Here is a 24,237-nt window from a genome sequence, read left to right as displayed (position 1 = left end):
CGCTAGGGTGCTTACCCTGGCGAGCCGCGTGCCAAACGTTGCCGACCCCTGATTTAGAGCTTGGTTGCAAATAGATTTTACCCCATTTTCATAGTCTTATAACTTTCCTATACATTTATGTTTTGGTGCTGACATTTTCCATAGTGATTTACACCCCCACCCCCAAAAAAGTCTGAGCAAAATGGAAGGCAAGGATGAAGGGAAAAATACAATCTTGTTTTAAAAATTTCTGACCACACATTTTAGAAAAAGCTAATTCAAAACAGCTAAAGTTTGAAACTTGGTCTGGACCAGGGCCAGTTCCAGCTTTTTTGCCGCCCCAAGTGGCGAAGTGTGGAAAAAAAAAAAAAAAAAAAAAAAAAAGATAAAGCCGCGATCAGCAGCACTTTGGCGGCACCTCTACCGCACCGCTTCATTTTTCGGTGGCAATTTGGCGGCGGGTCCTTCACTCCAAGAGGGACTGAGGGACCCGCCGCCGAATTGCCGCTGAAGACCCGGACGTGCTGCTCCTTTCCATTGGCTGCCCCAAGCACCTGCTTCCTTTGCTGGTGCCTGGAGCCGGCCCTGATCTGGACATCGCACTCGTGAGGAACAAATGTCTTTGCATAGTTTGAAATAAACAAAAGATTTAAGAGATAACCCTTTGAAATCTATGCACTGAACATGTGGCTTTGAACAGTGTTTCTATAAATTTACAGGGGCACACTAAAATACAAATCTATTGCATATGTATGGCACAGATAATTACATGTGCACTTGCTGAAGAACTTACAAGTTCTGCTGCTGAAAGGCTGTAGAGCAAAGGACTTACAGCTATTGCCTTCAGCACCTCTCTCTCCCCCATCCTATTCCTTTTTTCTTAACAATAAGCAAGAAATTAAACACAGCCTAGAATAATTTCAGTTTCAGTTTGCAAGATCATGGGCTCCAAACAAATAAAAACTCACAGAAAACCAGGAATTTTCAAAAATTAAAATTGTTCAATTAATGTAAAGTCAGTCCCATTACATGTTAAACGTCAGCCTTAACACTAACCTCAACTCTTACACTTGATGGGCCCGATTATGCAATTAGTTAAGCAAAAGATTAATTTCATTCAGTTCAATAGGACAATGCACATGCATAAAATTAAGCATGTGCTTAAATGTTTGCAAGATCAGGGCCTACAAAGGGCGGAGATAAATGCTTTTATCAGACATTTGGTGTTTTGTGCTCAGTCTTCATGAAGATTGCCTGTAACCCATCTGGGTGAGCAGAAATGATAACCAGGAACTCTCACATTAAAAGCAAACCTTTTACCCCCTTCCTGCTATACAGAAAGAAGGCAGAGTACTGAATCTGTTCTGTGGTGTTTTTTTTGTGTGTGTGGTTTTTTTTTGTTTTTAAAAGGTTCATAGATTCCAGGGCCAGAAGGGACCACAGCGATCATCTAGTTTGAACTCCGATCTAACATAGGCTATAAAACTTTCCTAAAATAATTCCTAGAGCATATGTTTTAGAAAAAACATCAAACTGAATTTTAAAAATTGTTGGTAATGGAGAATCCTTGACAAATTGTTTCAATGGTTAATTACTCTCACTGGTAAAAATTTACACCTCATTTCCAGTCTGAATTAGTCATTGGATTGTCATAGCTTTCTTTGCTAGACTGACAAACCCGCTATCGAATATTTGTTCCCAATGTAGGTACTTATACACTGTAATCAAGTCATCCCTTAACTTTCTCTTCATTAAGCTAAATAGATTGAGCTCACTGAGTCTCACTATAAGGCAGGTTTTCTAATCCTTTAATCATTCTTGTGGATCTTCTCTAAACCTGCTCCAATTTATCAACATCCTTCTTGAATTGTGGACATGAGAACTAAACATAGTATTCCAGAGGTGGTCACTCTAGTACAACTATAGAGGTAAAATAACATCTCTACTCCTACTCAAGATTCCTGTTTATGCATCCAAGGATCCCATTAGCACTTTTGGCCACAGCGTTCCACTGGGAGCTCATTTCAGCTGATTATCCACCATGACCCCCAAATCTTTTTCAGTCACCGCTTCCCAGGATAAAATGCTCCATTCTGTAATTATGGTCTATGTACTTTGTTCCTAGATGTATACATTTAGCCATATTAAAATGCATATAGTTTGCTGGTGTCCAGTTTACCAAACAATCCAGATTACTCTGGATTAGTAACCTGTTCTCTTCATTATTTACCATTCCCCCAAGTTTTGTGTCATCTCCAAACTTTATCAGTGATGATTTTGTTTTCTTTAGGTCATTGATAAAAAGTTAAAAAGCATAGGACACGTAATTAGGTTGTTTTTAATCCACGTAACGTGTGCCATGTTAATTTTATTTTGTTCTAGGCGTATTTTTAATCAGAATGTTGTGTGGTACCAGGTCAAACACCTTTTTTAGGAATCGAAGTATATTACTTCAACACCATATTGCATCAACATTATTACCTTTATCAACCAAACTTGTAATCTCATAAAAAAAAAATATCAGGTTAGTTTGACAGGATTTATTTTCAGCTCATATTTTACCTACAATCATTTATATTCCTTTCATTTGGCTTTCAATTTCTGAAGGATCTCTGTTGGGCTTCATTAACTACATGTACCTTCCCATTTAACCATGCTCAATACTTTTTTTTCCTTGAGTTCTTGCGATTATATTATACAGGCACTGGTCAGAACTCCATAAATTGAAAACTGCCGACTCAACCTTAACAGGAGCTTAAATCTTTTTATTTTATAGAAATCTTATGGAAATGGCAAACACAAAAACCAAGACACAGACTACAAACTGAGTATTTGAATTTTTCCTGGTGTCTTGATGAAAATAAATTGATATAGAGAGAACGAGTGTACAAAAATCACCCCTCTGGCAATTTTTTGCTCCTGGATTTTCTCACTTTTCTTTGCAGCCCCTTTGCAAGAAGTCTAACACACTCTGCACCCTGTTCTTCAGCTACATTATTGCTCTTCATGTGCCAATTGCTCAAATATGATTTATATATCAGTAATGTTTGTCTGTAGAGCATTATTTAGCCCTAACAAAACATATGTGCAACAAGTTGAACTCACCAGCATACAATAGACAGGAACTCACCCCTTCTAACTTATTCTTTAAGTTCCCATGACATTTACTATCCTTATTACTGACTAAAGCCATGAATCCCAACTGAGGCTGCTGTCAAATACAGCTACTGAACAATCTCCCTCCCAGTTTTGTAAGCAAGCTAGCAGAGGGTTTATGCAAAAATCACAGCAGGCAAAAAATCCAAGTGACTAAAATGAAGGCAAAACCCAAACGGATGCGGCCTTCTTGCAGATTGAGAGCAACTCAGATCGATCTCCAGTTAAGTCCTTAAGGTGGTCTGTGTGGGTGTTTAGTCTATATTGATTGGCACTAATTGTATTACCCTCCCTTAATATTTATTGAGTCTATTATCTTGTGTAGGATCGATTCAGACTGATAGTCCTATAATTACCTAGGCCATCCACTTATCCTTTAAAAATATTAGCACATTAGCTTTCTTTCAGTCTTCTGGAACTTCCCCAGTGTTCCAAGACTTATTGAAAATCAATATAAATGGTCCTGTGAGCTTCTCAGCCATCTCTTTTTAAACTCTTGCAGGAAAATTATTTGGACCTACTGACTTAAAAATGTCTAACTTTAATAGCTCCTGTTTAACAGTCTCCTAAGATAACACTCTTTCCATTCCACTAGTATCACGATACTGCTATATCATGATTTTTTTCCAAATAGCAGAAATATTTATTGAACACCTCTGCCTTTTCTGCATTATTATTGATGATTCTGCCACTTCCATCTAGTAAGGGACAAATATAATTGAGAGTATTCTTTTTATTCCTAATATAAACTCCTTCTTTTTTCTTAATTCTTCTGGCCACCGACTTCTCCTTGTGTCGCTTTGCTTCCTTTATCAATTTTCTATGATTCTTAGCTTCTAATTTATATCCACTACTATCAACTTTCCCTTTCTTCCAATTGTTATAGCTATTATTTTTTTATAACTACCTTCACTTCCCCCAAACCAGTTTTTTTTAATCAATACAGCCTTCTTTCTCAATTTGTGGGACTGTGGCTGTTTTAGGCATCTAATAAAGCAATTCCCAATCATCATTCATATTTTTCTGATTAAATTCTTTCTCCCAACTAACTTAACTCATAATTGTTTTCAGCTTTGTGAAACTGGCCCTTTTAGAGCACCAAGTATATACATTATTACTCTGAATTTTATTGTTTATACATGATGAACGTGATCCAGCCCTGATCACTTTACCAAGGTTACTATTAATTTTTAGTTCTGTGATCAGTTCCTTTTTATCTGTCAAGATGAGGTCTTATATAGAATTCTCCTACGTTGGATACAATGCTTTTTCAGTTAGGAAATTGTCATCTATAATAGTCAGAAATTTTAGAAGTTTACTGTACATATGCTACATCCAGTGAGCATAGTAAAAATAAAGATGTAGGGTACAATTTTCAAAATCTCCTAATCACTTTCTTTCGGGGGTAGGTGACTTTTGAAAATTTTACCCACAAAAAAGAAAATCTCCTGGGTTTCTGAGGCTCATTTTATATTCTTTGTAACAAGAACTTCTGTATCAATCTCTTCTGTTTCCACTGGCAGCATGCTCGTTTTGGATGCAGAACTAAAGAGAAAAAGGGTGTCCTTGGAGAATCTCAGAATAGTGATACCCAATGACAGACCGAGGAAATTATTTTACACCTGACATAATACATCTAGACTCCCACAGATAAAGTGTACAGTGAGAGACAACAGCAACTATCCACACAGAAGTAAATAAAGTCAAAGAGACCACATTGAAACAGAAGCCTAATGGGGTAATCTCTTCAGAGTGATGCACACAGTCAAACTCTCGCTCTGCACAAGTTACACCCTGGCAGCTTTATTCCATTTACGCACCTGAGGCTTCAGGAGTATAAGATAGAGAAGAAACTGTGGCTGCTGAAGGATAAGACCTCGTCTCAGTCTGATCCAGAGCCCCTTTAATTCAGAGACTTCTAGCGGCTTTGCGGGAGGTTCTCAGTGCATTTGAGTGCAGGTAGCTAAGAACAACCTGGCAAGCAGCAGACATGAGAATAGATTGTAGAGTGAGAGAATGAACCTTAAAATGATCAGTCCCAAGTCTACTACCACACAAATTTAATCTCTCCTTTCATTCCAGTCTTTGCTGCCCAGAGTCAAGACCCTCATTCAAGAGAAGGGAAGAAACTGTCCTTTCATCATTACGCCCACTTACTGTGCCATACAAGTTTTACAGATCTGCAGTGGCTGGATCACATGAGGATGGAAGTAGGAAAACAGCACTGAGAACACAATAAAACCATGGCTTAAGCTGCCACTAACCCTTTAGGAAAATGTCAACAGCAACCATTTGCTAATATTTCTTACCCCTTTTATAGTCATTTTGCTAATGAATGCCACTGTGTCTTAAATATTGCCCATTTAGAATTCTTTGTTAACTGCTCTTTTGAGCAGTCTTTCCAGAAGTCCTAGCTTTCTCCTAACTGGTCTTCCTCTATTCATCTTCCATTAGCCCAGTCCATCAACTTAACCTAAAATGAGTCAATCAGCCCCTAAAAATCCAGGGCTTGCATTTTCCTTTGTCACCCTGTCAAGTTTCTTGGAGGCAGCCTAGTGTGGAGTTGTTGCACCTCTACTATCCCAAGATGTTTTGCATCCCCATCTCTCTCTGTTCTCCTTCCTTTATAGCTGGGCTTGTTTTGCGTATTGGTCCTGGGAGGGAGGGAGGGGGGGTCGGGATGGGTGCGTGCCTGCATGTTTGGCAATTCTGGCAGCTGGTCTGGGGGGCGCTCAGCCCGATTGCCTGTAAGTGGGGACTCTCCTTTCCCCTCTGTTCAGCATGAGGCTTGTAAACCCCATTACATATCCACCCCTAAAGGCCAAAGCCCAGCCTTGCCTGGCAAAGGCTACTTCTCTTGACAGAAAATCAGCATTGCGATGCAAACTTCCTGCCTGCTGTTGCAATCACATGCCTTCCGGATACAACAGGCACCATCTCATGATCCTCTTCCAGTGCATTCAGCCTGCACAAGGGGGCATGATCTGTAACTAATGTGGATACATTCCCCAGGAGGTAGTGCAATAAGCTTTCTATTGCCCACTTGGTGGCCAAGCATTCCTTCTCTATCACCAAGTATACCCCATCGTGAGAAAAGAGTTTCTGGCTGATGTCCACTATTGGGTGTTCTACTCCATCTACCTCTTGGGAAAGGGCCACCCCTAGCCGTACATTCAATGCATCTGTTTGCAATTCAAATTCCTTCTCGAAGTTTGTATCTGGGTATCCATAAGACCTATTTTGAGGCGGTGCCCTTACCTATGTTGGTTACTGGGGCTACTATGATGGCAAAATGCGATATGAACCAGTGATAGTAGCTAGCTAGACCTAGAATGGCCCGAACTTGCCTTTTGACAGTGGGAGTTTTATATGCCTGTAAGGCATGAACCTTATCCACTAACAGATGGATTTTCTCTCCACCGACCATGTAACAGGCTTCCTGTTTTCCTATCATGCACTGGCTGGGTTAGCTGTTAACCTGGCTTCCCTCAGTCACTGGAGAATGGCTGCTATTTTGTCCAGATGGGAATCTTTTCTATAAATTACCATGTCCTCCCAGTATGCCACTGCATATTGATTATGCTATTGGAGTAACTGGTCCATCAAACATTGTGTAACCTGAAGGGCAAGCAGCGTTCACCTTTCTGAAGTCTATACAGAAATGCAGTGAGTCATCTGGCTTTGGAACCAGCACAACAGTACTCATCAAGTCACTTTGGGATTCCTCTATCGTCACAAATGCTAACATAACCTTGAGTTCTCTCAACAGCCCTTGTCAATTTGTTGGGGACTGGTCAAAGCTCTTCACATATTACTTCACTTGGTTTCAGAGTAGCTCTATATGCATCCACTCTATATGCATCCAAAGAAGTGGGCTGTAGTCCACGAAAGCTTATGCTCTAATAAATTTGTTAGTCTCTAAGGTGCCACAAGTACTCCTGTTCTTTTTACTTCACTTGGTTCCATATTATTGTGATGGTGAGAAAAGGACATCTCCCCAGGATGGGCTGAGAATATCTTTGTAAAAGTGGCCACCAGTTGGAGTATCTGTTCCTTTTGCTTCTGGTTTAAGTTCTCTCAAGGGGTATTGAGCTTTCTTTCAGGAAGTTGTTAATTTGGGGTTCCAGTTCTGGTTTCTCGGGACATGGCATGATGAAGAGATTTTCCCTGGCTTTAGCAAACTTATATGGTAAATTTGGGGAGGGCATGCCCCTTAGTTGTCTGATTAAATAGTCCATTTTTCCTACCTTCTTTATCACCTCATAAGGGCCTTGGCCATCAGCTTAGATTCAGAACTTGGAAAAAGCAGTAGAACTCTGTCACCTGGCTGAAAGGTGCACAGTTGTACCCTTTATTATAATGTCACTATCATTCCTGCATTTCTTTGAAGTTTTCTTTAGTGAAGGCCCCCATAGCCTCCAGTCTCACACATAACTAAGACATATTGTACAAGGTTTTCAGCTCTTGGACCCTAGTTTTCCTATAACTACTGCACCAGGTTTAGTATGCCTCTTGGCTATCACCTATATAGCAGTTCAAATGGTGAAAATCCTGCAGGAGCTTGGGGTACTTGCCTAATCGCAAAAAGTAGGGCCATGAGTAATTGATCCCACTGTCAAGGAGTCCAGAGTAATAAATTTCCTAAGACTCCTCTTTAGCATTAGATTAAATCTTTCCACTAGGCCCGCTGTCTGAAGAGGATACTCAGATGTACATAATATTTTAACCTTCAGTATTCTACATACCTCTCTTGTATATGCTGGTGTCTGGAGGCACTTCTCTAGGAGGCCTATAAGGTTGATGCCTATTCATTCAAAGGGAGTCTCCACCAAGGGAAGAGGTACTAGTGGAGCCCATGGGACTCCTTTGGGGGCCGCTAATTGGCATTCAAGGCATGATGCACAGAAATTCTTGACTTCTTTAAGGACACCTGGACAAAAATATCGGGACAGGATCCTAGACTGTATCTTATCCTTCCCAAGGTGTCCCACACATGGGATTATGTGTGCTAGATGTAGAAGCTCACAACAGTACCCCTAGGGCACTAGTAATTGGTGTGTTTCTCCTGCATCCGCTTGTCCTGGTCTATGTGATATAACAAGTTGCACTTAAGGGCAAAATGAGGGTACTACCATGCCTTCATGGGGTCTGTCACTGCCACTTGCTCAAAGCCTCAGTTTCTTTGTTCCATGCAAAAATCCTAGAAGCCTATTAGCCTCTCTGCTTCCAGTTTGAGAGGGAGTGTCTTGTTTTGGTTCTTCCCCATCTTCTGCATTGCCTGGATCAACTATAGCCTGTGGTCTCCACTATGCCTATGGAGGAGGTAGCCTCTCACCTCTCTTTCCTGTCTACCCACTTCTTTCTATGTAACTTTTTCCTTCTAGGCCAGTACTTAAATAGATTGGGGTCCTTAAAAGGGAACAAGAGCTCTAACGTTTCTGTTGAAGTATCTTCTTCAGGCTCCTGTGTTAAGGGAAACTTCTGTAAGAGTTCTGGAAAATACAGCCAGGCTCAGGCTAATATCACTGGGTAGAGATAATCTGGAAACACCTATACCTTCATATGACCTTGGCTCCTGTCAAAAGTCAATTTTACTATCATGCTGGGATACCACAGAATATCTCCATGGATGCATTTAGGGGCAACTTCCTCCTTTGCCAGCTTCCCTACTGTTCCCCGACAAACAACTGGTCACACCCCGTCTATGAGGGCCAGTGTTTCTGGGCCATTCACTTTCGCAGGGTTTTTGCCGGGCCCTATCCTCTCTGTCCACACCTGCCCGAAATTACATTCCACTGAGGGGCAGTTGCAAAACCTGTCCCTGCCACTGACAGGAGTAACACACGATCAAGTCTGTCCACTGTCTTCTACTGGCCTTGTAATTGTCTTTCTAAGATTCACTGAACCCTTGTTCCTATGTTGGTGTGGGGCATGTGGTTAGTGGGTTGTTTAAAGTTGTAGGCTTGCTGTCTCAAGGGAATCTTACCCATAGACCCTGAGAGGCACCCATAGACCCAATGATCAGTCAGGTGTCTGTGTTTTCTTGGGGTTTGCCCAAAATGGGACCCCCTCCTTGGAACTCTGTTTCCTTCTCCCATATGTATGGAGCAGGTATTTCTGTAGCAGAGGGGCCCTGGATGGCTTGAGTAGTCATGGCATTCCCCCATAAGGCAGGTTACATCCGCTAGGATTACCGGTCAGTGTCTACAAACAGTCTTAGCCCACCACTGGAAGAATCTCTACAAACTGCTCCATAACTGTGTGTTCTACTATCTGGGGTCCCGTTTGAAACTCTAGTTTTAACCAATGCTGGCAGAAGTCCTTTAATCTTTGGGTGATTGCCTGTGGCCATGCTTTGGAGGGAGACGGGGGAGTATCTCTTATAGCAGAAATGCTTACAGTAGGTTTCTTCAACTAGACCTAGCTGGTACACTATGGCAGCCTTCACCTGTTCAAAGTCCTGACCTGCTGTTTCTTCAAGTCCCCAGTATGCTGCCCAGGCTTCAATAAGGAATGGAGAGAGATGGATTTCCCACTGTGCCGGGGGCCATCGACAGGCCATGGTCACCCTTTCAAAAGTTACCAAGAAAGACTCCAGGTCATCATCTGTCGTCAACTACGGAAGCGGCAGGGTCGGCGTGGTTCCCTGAAGTACAGGGGACACATTCCCTGTGGCGGGACCCTGAGGAGTATCTGATATCAGGTCTGCCATCCAGTGCAACAACTGTTGCTGGTGCAATGCCATCTGTTCAAACAGTTGTTGTTGCCTCTGTTGTTGCTGTGCTTGTGAGTCAGCCAGCTATTGAAGGGGCTGATTCACCTCCCTAGCTCTCGGGTATATATCAGCAAAAAGTTAAGAGATTTTGTGTTGCGCTTCATTTATTTTTTTTAGCTTTCCTTTCTGCAGGGACCATTAAAGTCAACCCGCCTTCTGGTACCACTTTGTCAACTAGCTTTTGAGCAATCTCTCCAGAAGTCCTAGCTTTCTCCTAACTGGTCTCCCTCTAATCATCTCCCATTAGCCTAGTCCATCAATTTAACTTAAAATGCGTCAATCAGCCCTTAAACTCCAGGGCTTGTATTTTTCCTTTGTCACCCTATCAGTTTCTTGGAGACAGCCTGGTGTGGGGCTGTTGCCTCTACTATTCCAGGCTGTTTTGCATCTCCAGGTGGGGGTGCATGCCTACATGATTGGCAATTCTGGCAGCTCGGCTGGGGGATGGTCAGCCTGATTGCCCGTAAGTGGGGAAAGACACTCCTTTCCCTTCTGTCTATGCTCAGTATGGAGTTTGTAAACCCCATTACATCTTCCTCAGCTGAAGATAACCAGCAGGGAAGGAAACAACCCCTTCCATCCCCTGTTCTGTAATCTGTTTGAAAATATGATGGAGCTGCATTCAGCAGTCATGAGACAGGAGAGTGAGGATACTAGTTTCAACAGCAATATTACATTTTCATTGCAGCCAATAAACTCTGTCTTGATTTAATCACTTCACTAAATTACCTGCAGCAGAATGTTCGATTGGGAAAAGCATGGTGCCTGTCTGTTTAGTCATGGATTATAAAAAACAGGATTAGGAAGCAGTATCTGTGATGTGTGGATTTCTCTTAGGCCACACAGTTTTGTAAATCCACTTGTAAAACAGCATGTGATATGTAAATTTATTTAATAAAGTGACTGTTTGCTAATTATTATTTAAGCCCTTTAAGAGACAAAATGTTTTTGGATGCACAAATCAAGTCAATTCAGGAGTGCAGCTCAATGAAATATGCCTTGCATCAAATACAGATCTGGTTTTGGTCAACAAAGAACAAGTATTAACAAGATTAGAAAAGGTTATCAAGCAATATACAAACTCCTGTAGGCCCTTAGTGAGTTCTAGTGAAGTTGGGAACAAAGCCAGTTGCTGCATCTAGGTGTCTCCATGGTGCAAGGAAGGTAGAGAAGAAGCCCTGCTCTGCTTTAGAATCTCAAGGGAAGTCCAGCCAATCAATTCTACCCCATGTCTTTTTATAGTGAAGGTCTAGGAACCTCCAGCTAACACTGCAGCATTCTGTACATCTCCTCAACAACACAGGCTCCTGCACACACATCAAACCAGTCCGATGCTCTCTCCACTTGCTTCCAAGGGACTAGAAAGTCAAGGTCTCAGTCCTTATCTTCCAGGCATTCAACGGCCTAAGCCCAGCATAACAAAAGAGCCTACAGCTCCACAATGAAGAGCATGGTCAACAACTCTGTTCTCAGGCACAATGGACATTTTTACTGTAAGGGTATAGGTCACCGATGAAGGAGACAAGAGATTTCTCTGGAGACCAACAGGGACAAACTCACCCAGGAACTAAGGACCATCACTAACCTTTAGCTCTTCCTGCAATGCATACTTCTTTGACCTGCCTACTCTAACACACACATAGCACCATGTACATTTGAAAAAAATTAAAACAAAATCCACACTGCATACACAGGTCTCCCCTGGGAGATGATGAGGGAGAAAACAAACCACATCAGACACATATTCATCACATCCCTCAAGGCAGTACTGGAAGGCACTCACCTAGTATAGAGATCTGGGCTGTACAACAGCCTACATAGAATAGAGGGGAAGATATCACATTGGCAAAATAGTCACTAGTTTTTAACTTCCCTCTTTTTCACTTTATCATTGTTTAATGAAAACAAAATGTTCTAGTTTCTTTCTTCTGATGAAACATTTTCCCTGATTAGGCTGTTGCCAGTCCTAAACTGCTGGGTCTGATAAGATGATCTTTAAATTTTCTCTCATTTAACAATATTTACATTGGACCATTAATAGCTCTTTTATAATATTAACGCTGTCCATACTAGTACATTAGAAACTCTTTAAACAGTAAGTAAGATCAGTGATAAATATCCAATAAGCAGTTATTCTGATCATTCTTTTGGACTATGATGATAGGTTTTGAGAGAATGCTGCTTCAACTTGAGAGAATGTCAAGATTCTCATGGACCTGTCATTGACTTATCTAAGCAGTCCAACTCAGACAAGTTATTGATCAAGCTTCAAGGTGTATTAAGCCTTTTTCAAAACAAACATATGCCTTGCAGACAAAACACTCTAGCAGATGCTCCATTAAAAAAAAAAAAAAAAATCACATACATGCGAAGAACTGAAAAATTTTGATTGGTGGAATCAAGAGTTTCCTAAAGTAGTGCTGAACAGCTCTTTTCATTGAAAGCTGTCTACAATAGTCCACTTATTAATCGCAATATTTTACGAATACCATGATCGTTATAATGCCAAAAGCAAAGAGTCCTAAGTGCATACATAAAAGACAACTATGACAGACCCGCCAGAAAACAACACTTCTACGCACACTGCTGCTCTATGTTGCTGCTTCAAGCTCAATGTTTTTAAGCAGTCATCAAACAATCAGAGATCTATACTAAAATCAAAAGAAAATTGAACTATAGTCAGCAGGTTTTTTTTTTTCCAATTTCTTTGCAATCAGCTAAAAGTAGCTTTAATAGCAGAAGCATCTGTATATCACATAGACTTCTGATAAAATAATTATTGATAGTAACACCGTTTAAGAAGTTATACTATTTATTTTATTTTCTCCAAGTGTTGAATTAAAGCTTACTTTGTTCCTAAGTGTAGTTTCTGGTCACCCCCTAAGGACGCTGATGATCCCAATGGCAATAATTCTGTTTACTTTCTGAAAAAGTAATCCACTAGCTAAACTGTTTTGGAGTTTCCCTCAGAAAGATTAAGTAAAATCGTGGTCCCATTGAAATCAATGGCAAAAATTCCATTGACTTTAATGAGGTTAAGATTTCAACAAATATATAAAAATATACAGTAGAAACTCAGGTTTTGGACTTTAGTGTATTACATATCTGTTATACTACGTAGTATTTTTAATCAATATGAAGCTCAATAAAACATCCTATTTACGACTTTTCAAGTTAATTGTACTTATTACCTAATGATAAAATACCTACCAGGGATAAGTAAGTTTTAAAGGTTCGAGTTACAACTGGAGAAGATTTGTGAATTCCATAATTAGTTTCACACAGATTTTCAGAATACATTTACACATCTTTGGGTGGAAGGGTAGGAGAGAAGTGATGCTTAATGATTATCCAGTATTAGAATTAAGCATAAAGTGATATAATTTGTAATGCAGATTATTAAGATACTTATGCTAAATGTTACCAAACTCTCAGTAATCTAATTTTGAACAAGCTACTTACCATCCTATTTCCTCCTCTAAATATGAGACTGTCTGACACTGAAGTCCTTATAGACTTTTTACTATTACAACATATTAGGAGTTTCTATACTATTTCTATTTTTCTTTAACCACAGCATGTGCAAAAATCCACTCACTGCTATGGTTACTGACAAGAATTGTTTTCTTAATTAAGAATGTGTATAAATGAAATAAATCACTTCACTTGCTGAAACTACAAAAACTGTGCATTTAGACAAACTTTACATGAGACTTTTGCAATTGCAGTATGGAGAAGGACTAGTGAATAGCATAATGGAATAGATGCTTTTCGTGATTACTAATAAAGTATTTAACAAATCACTGTTTTCATATTGTAGAAAGATGCTTCTGTATTAATTATGTTTATTAAATACATACATTGATCTTGACCAGCCTTACATACTACAGTATGCATCTTGCTTTGAAATAGAAAGCTCAGACTTTTAAACTCTCAGTAGAAGTGTTCTTTTCTATATACACTGAACCCTTTTTTTCCTATTCAGAAGATATCAATTGTATAGCTCTAAAACACATTGACATCCAGAGTACAATATTTTTTTAAGGGGGTTAGGGGTGGGTTGAAAATGGAGAGAAGCAGGTTCTACAGAAAATACCTACAAGGTTATTTACTGTGTGTGATATATACAATATCCATATGTGTCTCTCACAGAGTACACACATACGAAATATTTTTATATACTGTATTACACAGAGTCAGAGAAACAGCTAGATATTTAAAAGATACATAGATGTCAGAATTGGAAGGTTCAGATATCTTCAAAGCATCCTTGAATATATGCAAAGGGACTTTTGAAAAGCATATTAATTTGAGATTTTATTTTGCATTTTAAGGGTTTTTTTAATATATGTCCTTCATTCATGCAAATGTAAAAAACTCTAAAATATATAAAGGAATACAAAAAATATGAAAGAGGTACTTTTAACACAGGATTCTCAGCAGATGACAAGCCATTAAGCTTTCACCTTTGAGTAATTATGATGACTGTGATGTCTCTTTTGTATCTCCATTTTTTAATTAGAATCTTTAATGTGTTTAACAAGCAATTCTTCCATCAATCTTTGATGTGTTTTACTTGTAAAGCAATGACAGTTTGCAGTTCAGTCTCCTTAAAGTTCCAGAGAAACCATTTTCCACTCACTTGCTTTGAAAGCCATTAAAATAACTTGATGAAGAACAGCAGCAGGGGGCTAATGGAAGCCAAGGCTTAGTAACAATCTTTAGATTTCCCCCTAAGACTTTCTCACAGGCACTTCTCACAAAGATCTTTAAGACCTTTCATCCTCCTGCCCTCCCCCACTATCAACAAAACCAGCACACAGTTAACAGACGCAACTAGCTCCATGTTTTCATATTTTCTTATTACCTTTACATTTAAAAAAGCTAAAAGTTCATCTGTTTTCCGTAACACAGACCAACTCTTCATCTTCCCATCTGAGAAAGCTGAAAATGTAGAACGATTCAAGCAGCAGCTTCTCCTAACTTACCACCTATCCTGAAGATATGGGTACGAAGCAACACATCTGCTACCTAACAGAGAAATATAAATGACAACTTGAATTTGAGTGATTTGCTTATGTATATTCTGGTTGTTACTGAAGTATTTTGGGAAAAGGACAAAGGACAAAAGGCTCCCTATAAATGCAACATAATACTTTAAATACATAGATTTATTCCAAAGAAGCAATACTGTCAAATGATCTCTAAGTAGCCTAAACAAATGTTGAACCTGAAGCAAACTGGGAGTTCTTCAGATTGTGATTTGGTCCAAACGTAGTGATAGGGTTATGTTGGGCACTGAAACTAAACAGTACTAAAGCATACTTTATCTGTCTAGGTATGTTGTACTGTGTTCATAGCCATTGTATCTGAGTTTCAGAGTAACAGCCGTGTTAGTCTGTATCCGCAAAAAGAAGAACAGGAGTACTTGTGGCACCTTAGAGACTAACAAATTTATTAGAGCATAAGCTTTCGTGGACTACAGCCCACTTCTTCGGATGTATCTGAGCACCTTTTTCATGTTACTACTCTAATATTCCTGTTTGGAGTACAATTCTTCTTAGAATTTTCAGAAGAGAAAGACTGTTTAAGCTATTGCTCCACTCGAGATACAGTATATAACATTTTGGCAACAGGAATGGCTACTCTCCCTGCAACAGGACCTTGGAGCACATGCATGCATCCCAATGTGCCTGATACCGCCCTTGGGTCCTTTAAAACTGGGAGCTATAGTTGTAGGGCACATGACTAGGAGCAAGCATATGACCTACAGAATGCCACATATAAGATTTCTTATCTCTAGGACAGGGGCACAGACATGAGAGACTCAAGGTCAGGGAAGTTCAGTCAGGGTTCCTCCCCTGTTAGTCACCCCTCCCTTGCTACTGTGAAGTGTGTGTCCTCTCCCCCCACCAACTTGGCAGAAGCTGGAAAAGTTTGAGGTGGTTAGTGCCCAGGATTTCAAGTTTATTTGCATCTGTTTTGGAACACTTGTTCGAAAGTAAAGCCAGCCCTGAGGAAAGGGTCCTGGATTGCACAGTTGTTCCCCAGTCGGTGAGTTGGCTCGCAGCTACACTCTCACATCATCTCAGTTTCTACCCTGGCTTAATGAGCCTGTAGTGCCTTCTACAATCTGGGAAAATATTGCATTTAGTGGGACAACTGCCTAGAAGTCTGGAAACAAGCTTTACTGATACCCTCTGTGGGTACCAAAGGCTTGCATATATTTCACACATTTCTTCTTCTTGATAAACTAATATATTACTCCAGTTTCAAATTTCAAGAACTTTTTCAGGCCTCAAACGAAAGTGGCAGAAGTACACCAATCAGCATCCATGTTTCTTAGAAGCTACACAAAGAACATATTTGCCAGTCCATTGGCTTTGTCTAACTGGCTATATCATGAGCAGAGGAAATGGATCCAGCAAGAAGTAGCAACAAAAATAATAGTTTTGTGGCACAAAAAGCCCAGGAAGTGCCACATAGTTATTCTGAGAAATAATTGTAGATATCTGCAACATGCCCCACCACTATGTTATGTAGATACCATGTACTGCAAACAAATTAAAAAGCATCAAAGCACCATCTAAAATAACCATGACTTCCATCTCTTCATCATTTTAGGCTGTCAAAATAAGTACCTGTGATATTATTATTGGTTTAGCATTAAGTGTTCTGTAGTTTGTTAAAAGTATCACTGAAGAATAAACATTTAATAAACTCAAAATCAACAGCTGTATTCCCTCCTTTTCTGCATTATTTTTCAAACAAACTGGAATGTTTTGTTTTTTACGGAAGGGTGAATCTTTCCCACATTTATATTTAACATTTTCAGAGAAAGAATAGCCCTCACCTTTAGGAGTTTGCCCTCATTTCCCTATAATGTATTCATCACCACTCAGCACATCTGTCCTAGCAAATCCTATTTCCTGTTCTATTCATGAGGCTCAGCAACCTGGAGCTTTAATGATTGCTGCCACACTTTTCCCATGGCCTTCTCACCTCTCAGTCCCCCCCGCAAGTACCCAGCTCCCATTGTTTATCATCTGTTCTCCCCTGCTGCAAACTGCTGTCAGATGTTCACTTATCCCTAATCTTACTCACTGCCTTTGATATTCTTTCTAATCCAACAACCTGTCAACTGGGGCATCAGCCCATGTCCAGACCAGCTGCTCTGTCACAGGCCTTAAGGTTCCCTCTCAGCTTCATATGCAACATTTGAAGGATTTTGACAGAGAACGCACAATGTGAAACAGATAATTAATGTTGTTTTGATCAGCGATCATGGCTTTCGTGTGACACTAGTTGACCAGTAATGAAAAGTATGCTTTAGTTTGTTTAAACTTCAGTATTACTATATTAACAAGACCTTGGTCTATGTTTAAGAGACAACATGTTGAAAGCTAAGTTCTTGAAGATCAGGGAATGCTGCTTTATTTAGCTATAAATTATATAGAAAGATTAATTCACAAAAATTTAAGTCAGATAGTTATTTTACATATTCTGGGGAATAAAAAAATATAATGTCCCTGTTTGTGCTAAATCGTCATTTTCTACATAGCGTTTTCAAGCAAATAATTTAAAAACATATGAGTTATGGCTGCAAAATGTAAAAAATGCATATTCAATATAACTAGCCATTTACGTGTAATTTCTTATTATTAAAACTGTTTTCAAGGTATAATCACAATGTGCTATACTCATCTAATATAAAGCATTAAAATCTGTTTTTCTGTCTTTACATTTTACACGATATTCCCACTTAGAGAAGATTTTATAACTTCCAGAACATCCAAATCCACTGTAAAGGTTTGTACACTACTGCTCATCATCTGTATTAAAACGTACACCATATATATACTACTACATGCTACACTGCTTCAGATGACAGAATTTTTTGTACTGGGAAATGATAAGTAGCCATTTTTACTTATATCTAACAAGACATGTATTTTTAATCTCAATTGAAAAATTACAGACATATACGGGTAGATTTCTCCGAGCTAGCTCAATTTATATATAAAAAAAAAAAATCATGAGTCATAATTTAAACAAAAAACAAATTGAAGATTGTACAAAAAATGCGACGAGAATACTACTAGAAGTATACAAAACACCAGTCTTTTTTTTACATAGCAACTGTAATAAAAATCTACATCAGATGTTGTAAAGTGGCTCGTTTTCTCTGGACCTGATTATTTCCATTCTGGGGCCTATGTACATGGGGACACTCAGGAAATTAATTCAAATTAACTAAAGGTGTAAATTTAAAGTGGATTAGTTAAACCTCATTAAACCCCTGTGTGCACTCTCTTTTAGCATTCAAGTGTCCTTAATTTGGTTTAATTTATGGTAGGTCTACAGTACAGCCACTACAGTAGAACAGCTACAGTGCTGCAGGTGTGCCGCTATAGCGTAGATGTGTGTAGATGCTGTAGTGTGGCATAGTGTAGACCAGTGGTTCCCAAACTTTAACAGTCTGCGAACCCCTTTCACTAACTTGTGAAATCTCGTGAACCCCCTCCTAAAAATTAATATTTTCAGGGATTTAAGATTAAATTTCCTCAGTGTGATGGATGCCCCAACTGCCACTCTTCCTGGGGCTCGGGCTGCCGGCTCCCCTGCTGACGGGGGCAGGGCTCGGGCTGCCAGCCCCATGCGGAGCACTGGGGTTTGGGCTGCCGGGTCCCCCGCTGACCGCCAGGACTCGGGCTGCCGGCCCCAACTGCCCGGCCCGCTCTTCCTGGGGCTTGGGCTGCCAGCCCTGCATGGGGAGCGCTGGGGTTTGGGCTGCTGGCTCCCCCACTGACCACCAGGACTCGGGCTGCCGGCCCCAACTGCCCGGCCCCGCTCTCCCTGAGGCTCGGGCTGCCAGCCCCATGCGGAGTGCTGGGGTTTGGGCTGCCGGCTCCCCCGCTGACCGCCAGGACTTGGGCTGCCAGCCCCAACTGCCTGGCCCCGCTCTTCCTGGGGCTTGGGGTGTCTGCCCTGCAACCAGGTCCCATCTGCTGTCTCCAATACCCGGGGTCCTCTGTCCGCCATTAGTGATTTTTTTCTGGCGAACCCCCTGTAACGTTCTGCAAACCCCCAGGGGTTCACAAACCCCAGTTTGGGAACCACTGGTGTAGACACTTCCTATGTTGATAGAAGTTTTTCCTTTCTTTGTAGTCAATCCACCTCTCTGAGACGTGATAGCTAGGTTGACAAAAGAATTATTCTGTTGATTTAGCTGTGCCTACACCAGGGCTTAGGTCTACCAAACTATGGTGCTAAGGACACATAATTTTTCACAGCCCTGAGCAACATAGCTAGGTCAGTCTAATTTTTAAGAATAGACCCAGCCTTAATTTGGAAGTGAATTAAGATAAACCCAATTAACACCACTTTAATTTTGAATGAGAGTGTACACACAGGAGTTTAATGCAATTTAACAAACCCACTTTGAATTCACACCTTTAGTTAATTTGGATAAATGTTTCTGCATGTACCCATTTAGACAAGCTCTTAGCAATCATTATTCTGAAGTGGAATATCCAGAGCCTAACCATAGCATATGGGTGAAATACATTTACTAGCACTCAACTGTGCAGTTATTTCACAGTTATTCTAAACTCTGGAGTCTGATTTGCATAAGTGCATAGCTGTTTCTCAATAACCAATATGCCAGCTCCTGTGCTCTGGGCTACTAATGGCCTTTGGACATTAAATCAGAACACCATTGTTTGCTTAATTAATTTATTTCTAAAATGTAGAGATTTGTAAAAATTGTATACAGAGAATGTATAGTGCAGGCTTGAACCTGCATTACTGTAATTACTGGCACCTTTGCTTCTGGCTTCAATGAACGCAAAGTGAATTCCTGCTCTCTGATCAGCTGTTACCCCCATAACTCCACACCCATATGTCCACAACAAACAATTCTACCTCAGGTTTCTCACTGCCTTCCCAGCCTATTATTCCCAACAATCTCTCAACTCTCGCATCCCCTAAAGATCCTGCTTCCTGAGGAAGCCTAAGTTATCTCACCACACTCACACAAGTACACTTATTTTTAATATTTTTATCAGCTTTATAATTTGAGATTGCTGCTCCGTTTGTAGCTAAGTAACATGAAAAATGATTATACTCCACTGTATGCAGATTGCAATCTCTTACATGTAGAGATTGTCTCTTCTTACTGTTCTGTAAACTGCCTACCATTCTCTTGGGATTATACAACTAAACAGACACAATAGATGGAGTTCAGTTAATTTGTTTAATTCGGTTGCATACATGAAATCATTAGAAGCAAGATTCCCAATTTAAGATGATATTTACTGTTAAGAGTTTGTTAAAATTAAGATAAAGACTATGCTTAACCTAAAAAGCTGGAAATTTCTGTCACTGCTAACCAATCTCTACATTACCATCCATTACCTTCTAACTGTCTCTAAGCTATTTCACACTAGGAACAGGTGCAAAGCTGGTGGCCAAAGTGTGTTGAATGAAAATAAACCTTCATTACAGTACACACACAAAATACCTTGATGTTTCCCTTCTACTACTTCTCTGACTTTCCAAATTTTCTTCATATTTTCCCTTCAGCAACTCCCAACCACATCCCATGCTAAAATAATTTTGAAATTTGAATAGCATTACATCAGAAGTCTGTGGCAGTGCCATGAATAGATCCAATCCTTCTACTCCCAATCCTGTGCCTTAACTTAAAGACCACCATTCATCTAAAATACAGTGTATGCTCATGCCGCTGTGAAAACTATAACTTCAAGGTTCCTTATGTTCATGCATAGAAAATACTATATGATGTCATTTCAGCCAAAATGCTGTCTTATTATTATTTTGCATTTAATATTATCGTGAGTACAAGAAAGGGTGAAGGAATTCAGAAAAAGACTGCAAAAGAAATAACACCATCATCCTTAACATGATTGCTTTGACAAATGAACACTTCCTAATAGTGGAATCTTTGAAGATTTAACAGACCAGTGCTACTTGTTTGAACAGGTTACCTAAAATTCTGTTTATTATTTTCACAGTAACATTTTAACTGTCAAACTAGAAAAGAACCTTCTATGTTTACCAAAAAGCAGAATGAAGCTTCAGAAAACATTTTAGGCAGCTGGGAACACTCATGCTACTATATAAAAATTATTTCTACATTTGGAATTAGTTGGTACAGTATAATAATAATAAATAATAACAACAACATCAACTTAGTGCTTTTCATCTTCAAAGTTCTCAGGCCATTAACGAGGCCCCAATCTTGCTTCCCCTGCATGGAGCTCCTTGCAGAATTGGGTCTTAATCCTCATGTCCCAGTGCGGGAAACTCATTTTCTGAAACACATCAGGGCAACTTTCTGCATCAGATATTTCTGGCCTTGGTTACACTACGAAAACAAGCAAGTTCAACAATGGCTTTTGAGCATGGCTGTGGCCCAACTGATTTAAAACTAAATGTGGTCCAGCCTGCATGGACAAGGCTATACCTGCAGGCTAAATTGTAATTTAAGTCATCTAGACCTCAAATTAAGTTTAACCACTGTTGTCTGACTTGATTGTTTTAGTTGTGGAGATAGGACCAGAAAGATTCAGGAATTTACAATTGAATCTCCAGCCAAATACTGTTATCTTTAGATGGAACAATTAAAGATCACTAGTGACATTCTGGAGGTACCTAGAGTTCATCAATATTTAAAGGTAATCCGTGATCAGAAACTTTATTTACAAGAATTCTTTATATTTTCTATTTGTGCAGGAAGACACTATTTGTGAGATGCAGAAGTTCCCAACTTCAAAATGTTCCCTCCTACTCTGTCCCTGTCTATTTGATCACCTCTTGCTTTTCCTTTCCCAACACTCCAACTCCTAGTCTTACATACATCTCCTCCACACACACGACTCCTCTTTATTCCTTAACGAGCCTCTCTAAGAGCAAGTCTTTACTACAAAATTAAGTCGACTTAAGTTATGTCAACGTACAGCCAACACACTTCCATTGACTTAACTGTGTGGGGCACTGACAGCTGGAGCCCTGCCTGCCCTGGGGCCCAAACAGACACTGCATCACCCTAACTACATCAACCTAAATGCTATGCCTCTCACAGAGGTGGAGTTATTAGGTTAGTGTAGCGGGCAACTTACATCAGTGGAAGCAACATAGTAATGTAGACACTTACAGAGTTAGGTCGACATAAGCTGCCTTACAGTTGACATAACTCCATAGTGTAGGCCAGGCCTAAAAACAAACAAAAGAAAGGATAAAAGGAATGAAGAGAAGTAGCTTGGCATTGCTAATTTCTGAAGGGACTGGGTTCTGCTGTATTTGCTACAGTCATGGACCTCACTAGGTCAATACTGAGACTGGAGTGACCACTACAGTACATTTAATTAGAGAAAAAAAATTGCTCTTTGTAAACCTATTTACTGAACAGATTCTGCAGGGGAAAACACAGTATGTTACAGTAGCAGATACTAATCTCATTTTATCAGGCGTACTCTTTGTATTGCTGAGGGCTCTAATTCTCAGGGATCTTTTGAAAGGTGGTTCATGTTTATATTGACATAATAAGGAAAAGGATTTCCTATTACCACTTCCATTGCTTCCCACATGCAGGTGCTGTAAAGTTGGCCGTAGATGGCAGTTTCATAACTTTTGATGATCTAGACAATCATCCAACTTTACTCCAATTACTGCAACAAAATGATTTTTTTACATGACATTACTCAAGAAGTGAGGTCCAAATTGGTTAGTATTTAGTGAGAACTGCAAAGAAAATTAAATTGCTGCAGGCAGCAGTGTTTCGGCCCTTATCAGTACCAAACCAATGCCCAAGCACTGGCAATAGGGGGCACTATAATTCAGTCTTTCAGATGAGAAATAAAACCAAGGTTCCAAGTCTGACCACTGCATGCATGACCACTTGCAGTCTTTTACAAAACCCAATGGCACTTTTTGCAAGGGCAGGTGTATTTTGGCCTATTTCCAGTTTACAATGAAAGTACCAACTTCAATTTCAATCAGATATGGTATCTGCCTTCACTTCCAGTCCTAAACTATTATGTAGGTTGCTGTGCGCTGTTAAACAACAGCTGCATTCTACCCCAGAGGTGGCTGTATTTCAGTGGCGGGTGGATCAAGTGGTTCCTGTTTCCACAGCAAATGTAAAGTGCTTGGGGATGAAAGGTGCTGTATATATGAGTAGATTCATATAAAAGACCATAATTAACATGCATTATAAGACTACTACTGCACTCTTCAGGACAATATTACTGCTGCCACATAAATACCACCAGCCATCATAATCACGAAAAACCTGCCTGAGAAGAAATTGCGATGGGACGTTCGTGCCTTGTTCAGCTATTAGGAACAACTAAAGTCACCTCTTCTGGTGTTTTGTCCAAGCTCATTCAGATGTCAGCTATTTCCAACCTTCCCCACCTCCTCCTGCTTTGAATTGACACAGCTGGGAGAACAACGAAAACACAGAGCCAGAGCCCAGTGTCCGCAGGAGGGGGGGGGGGGGCGCAGGGGAGCCTGAGCTGCGTGGGCCCCGAGGGGCAGGGAAAGAGATTTGGGAGGGACCTAGTGCGAACGGGGCGCGGGTGAGGACTAGGAGCAAGGGGGCAGGTCCGCGGGAGGCTGCGGGGGGAGGGCACCATTCCGCCACGGGCCAGGCCGCATTTCCTGGCAGGGCAGCGCTCCGGCGCGCTCCTAGGCCCAGCTGTGGCCGGGGCTTCCGCACGCAACAGCTGCCCGCCCGCCCGCCGTGCCGCAGGAGCCGGGACTCACCTGCCGGTAGCGGAGCCGGTAGGGCCGCAGGTACTGGGAGGAGTCGCAGGGCGCGAGCGCCAGCTCCTCTATGGCCTCCATCTGCGGCAGGAGCGGCCCGGCCTCGCCTCGCCTCGGAGCGGCCGCGGGAACCGGGGCGTGACTGCGGGCAGCCTCCGGGCGCCCCCCGCGGCCTGCAGACTAGCGCGGCAGCCTCCGCCAGAGGCAGGGAGTCAGCGCGGCATCGCGCGCAGCCCGCGCGCCAACCGTTATTGGGCTAAGGCGAAAGGAACGCCCCCCCCCCCCCCCGGCAACCGTCCAGCTAACGGGGAAGGGCGCCCCCCTCCCCAGCTGTCCTCAACTGAGGGGGAACCGAGACCGCCCCAGCTAAGCGGCAAGGACCCCCTCCCCCACCAAACCGTCCCGCGAAGGGGGAAGGGGAGTTTTCTCTCACATTTCCCCACAGCCAGAGGGAACTGAAACCCCTCTCCCTCCCCCCGTGCACCCAAGCACATGTCTACACGGGGTGCTGAAATCCCTTTCCTCAGTGGGGTCAG

General features: G+C 41.1%; 1 protein-coding gene across 2 annotated transcripts in view; it reads right to left on the bottom strand.

The window, feature by feature from the left end:
- The window catches only part of NUDT14 (nudix hydrolase 14), a 93,730-nt gene extending 69,771 nt beyond the window's left edge, over positions 1-23,959 (bottom strand). Inside the window, exon 1 of one of the 2 annotated variants that reach the window (XM_034769007.1) lies at positions 23,702-23,959. In XM_034769007.1, the coding sequence (XP_034624898.1) occupies positions 23,702-23,782 (81 nt within the window). In that variant the 5' untranslated portion in view covers positions 23,783-23,959. Of the gene's footprint in view, positions 1-23,292; positions 23,421-23,701 lie in introns of those variants that run through there. The other variant, XM_034769008.1, reaches the window with a different exon arrangement.
- Between the last annotated feature and the right edge of the window lie 278 nt (positions 23,960-24,237).

The sequence above is a fragment of the Trachemys scripta genome, chromosome 4 (assembly GCF_013100865.1).
Source record: "Trachemys scripta elegans isolate TJP31775 chromosome 4, CAS_Tse_1.0, whole genome shotgun sequence".
In the NCBI taxonomy this organism is placed as follows: domain Eukaryota; kingdom Metazoa; phylum Chordata; order Testudines; family Emydidae; genus Trachemys; species Trachemys scripta.
This window is presented reverse-complemented; position numbering and strand designations above follow the sequence as displayed.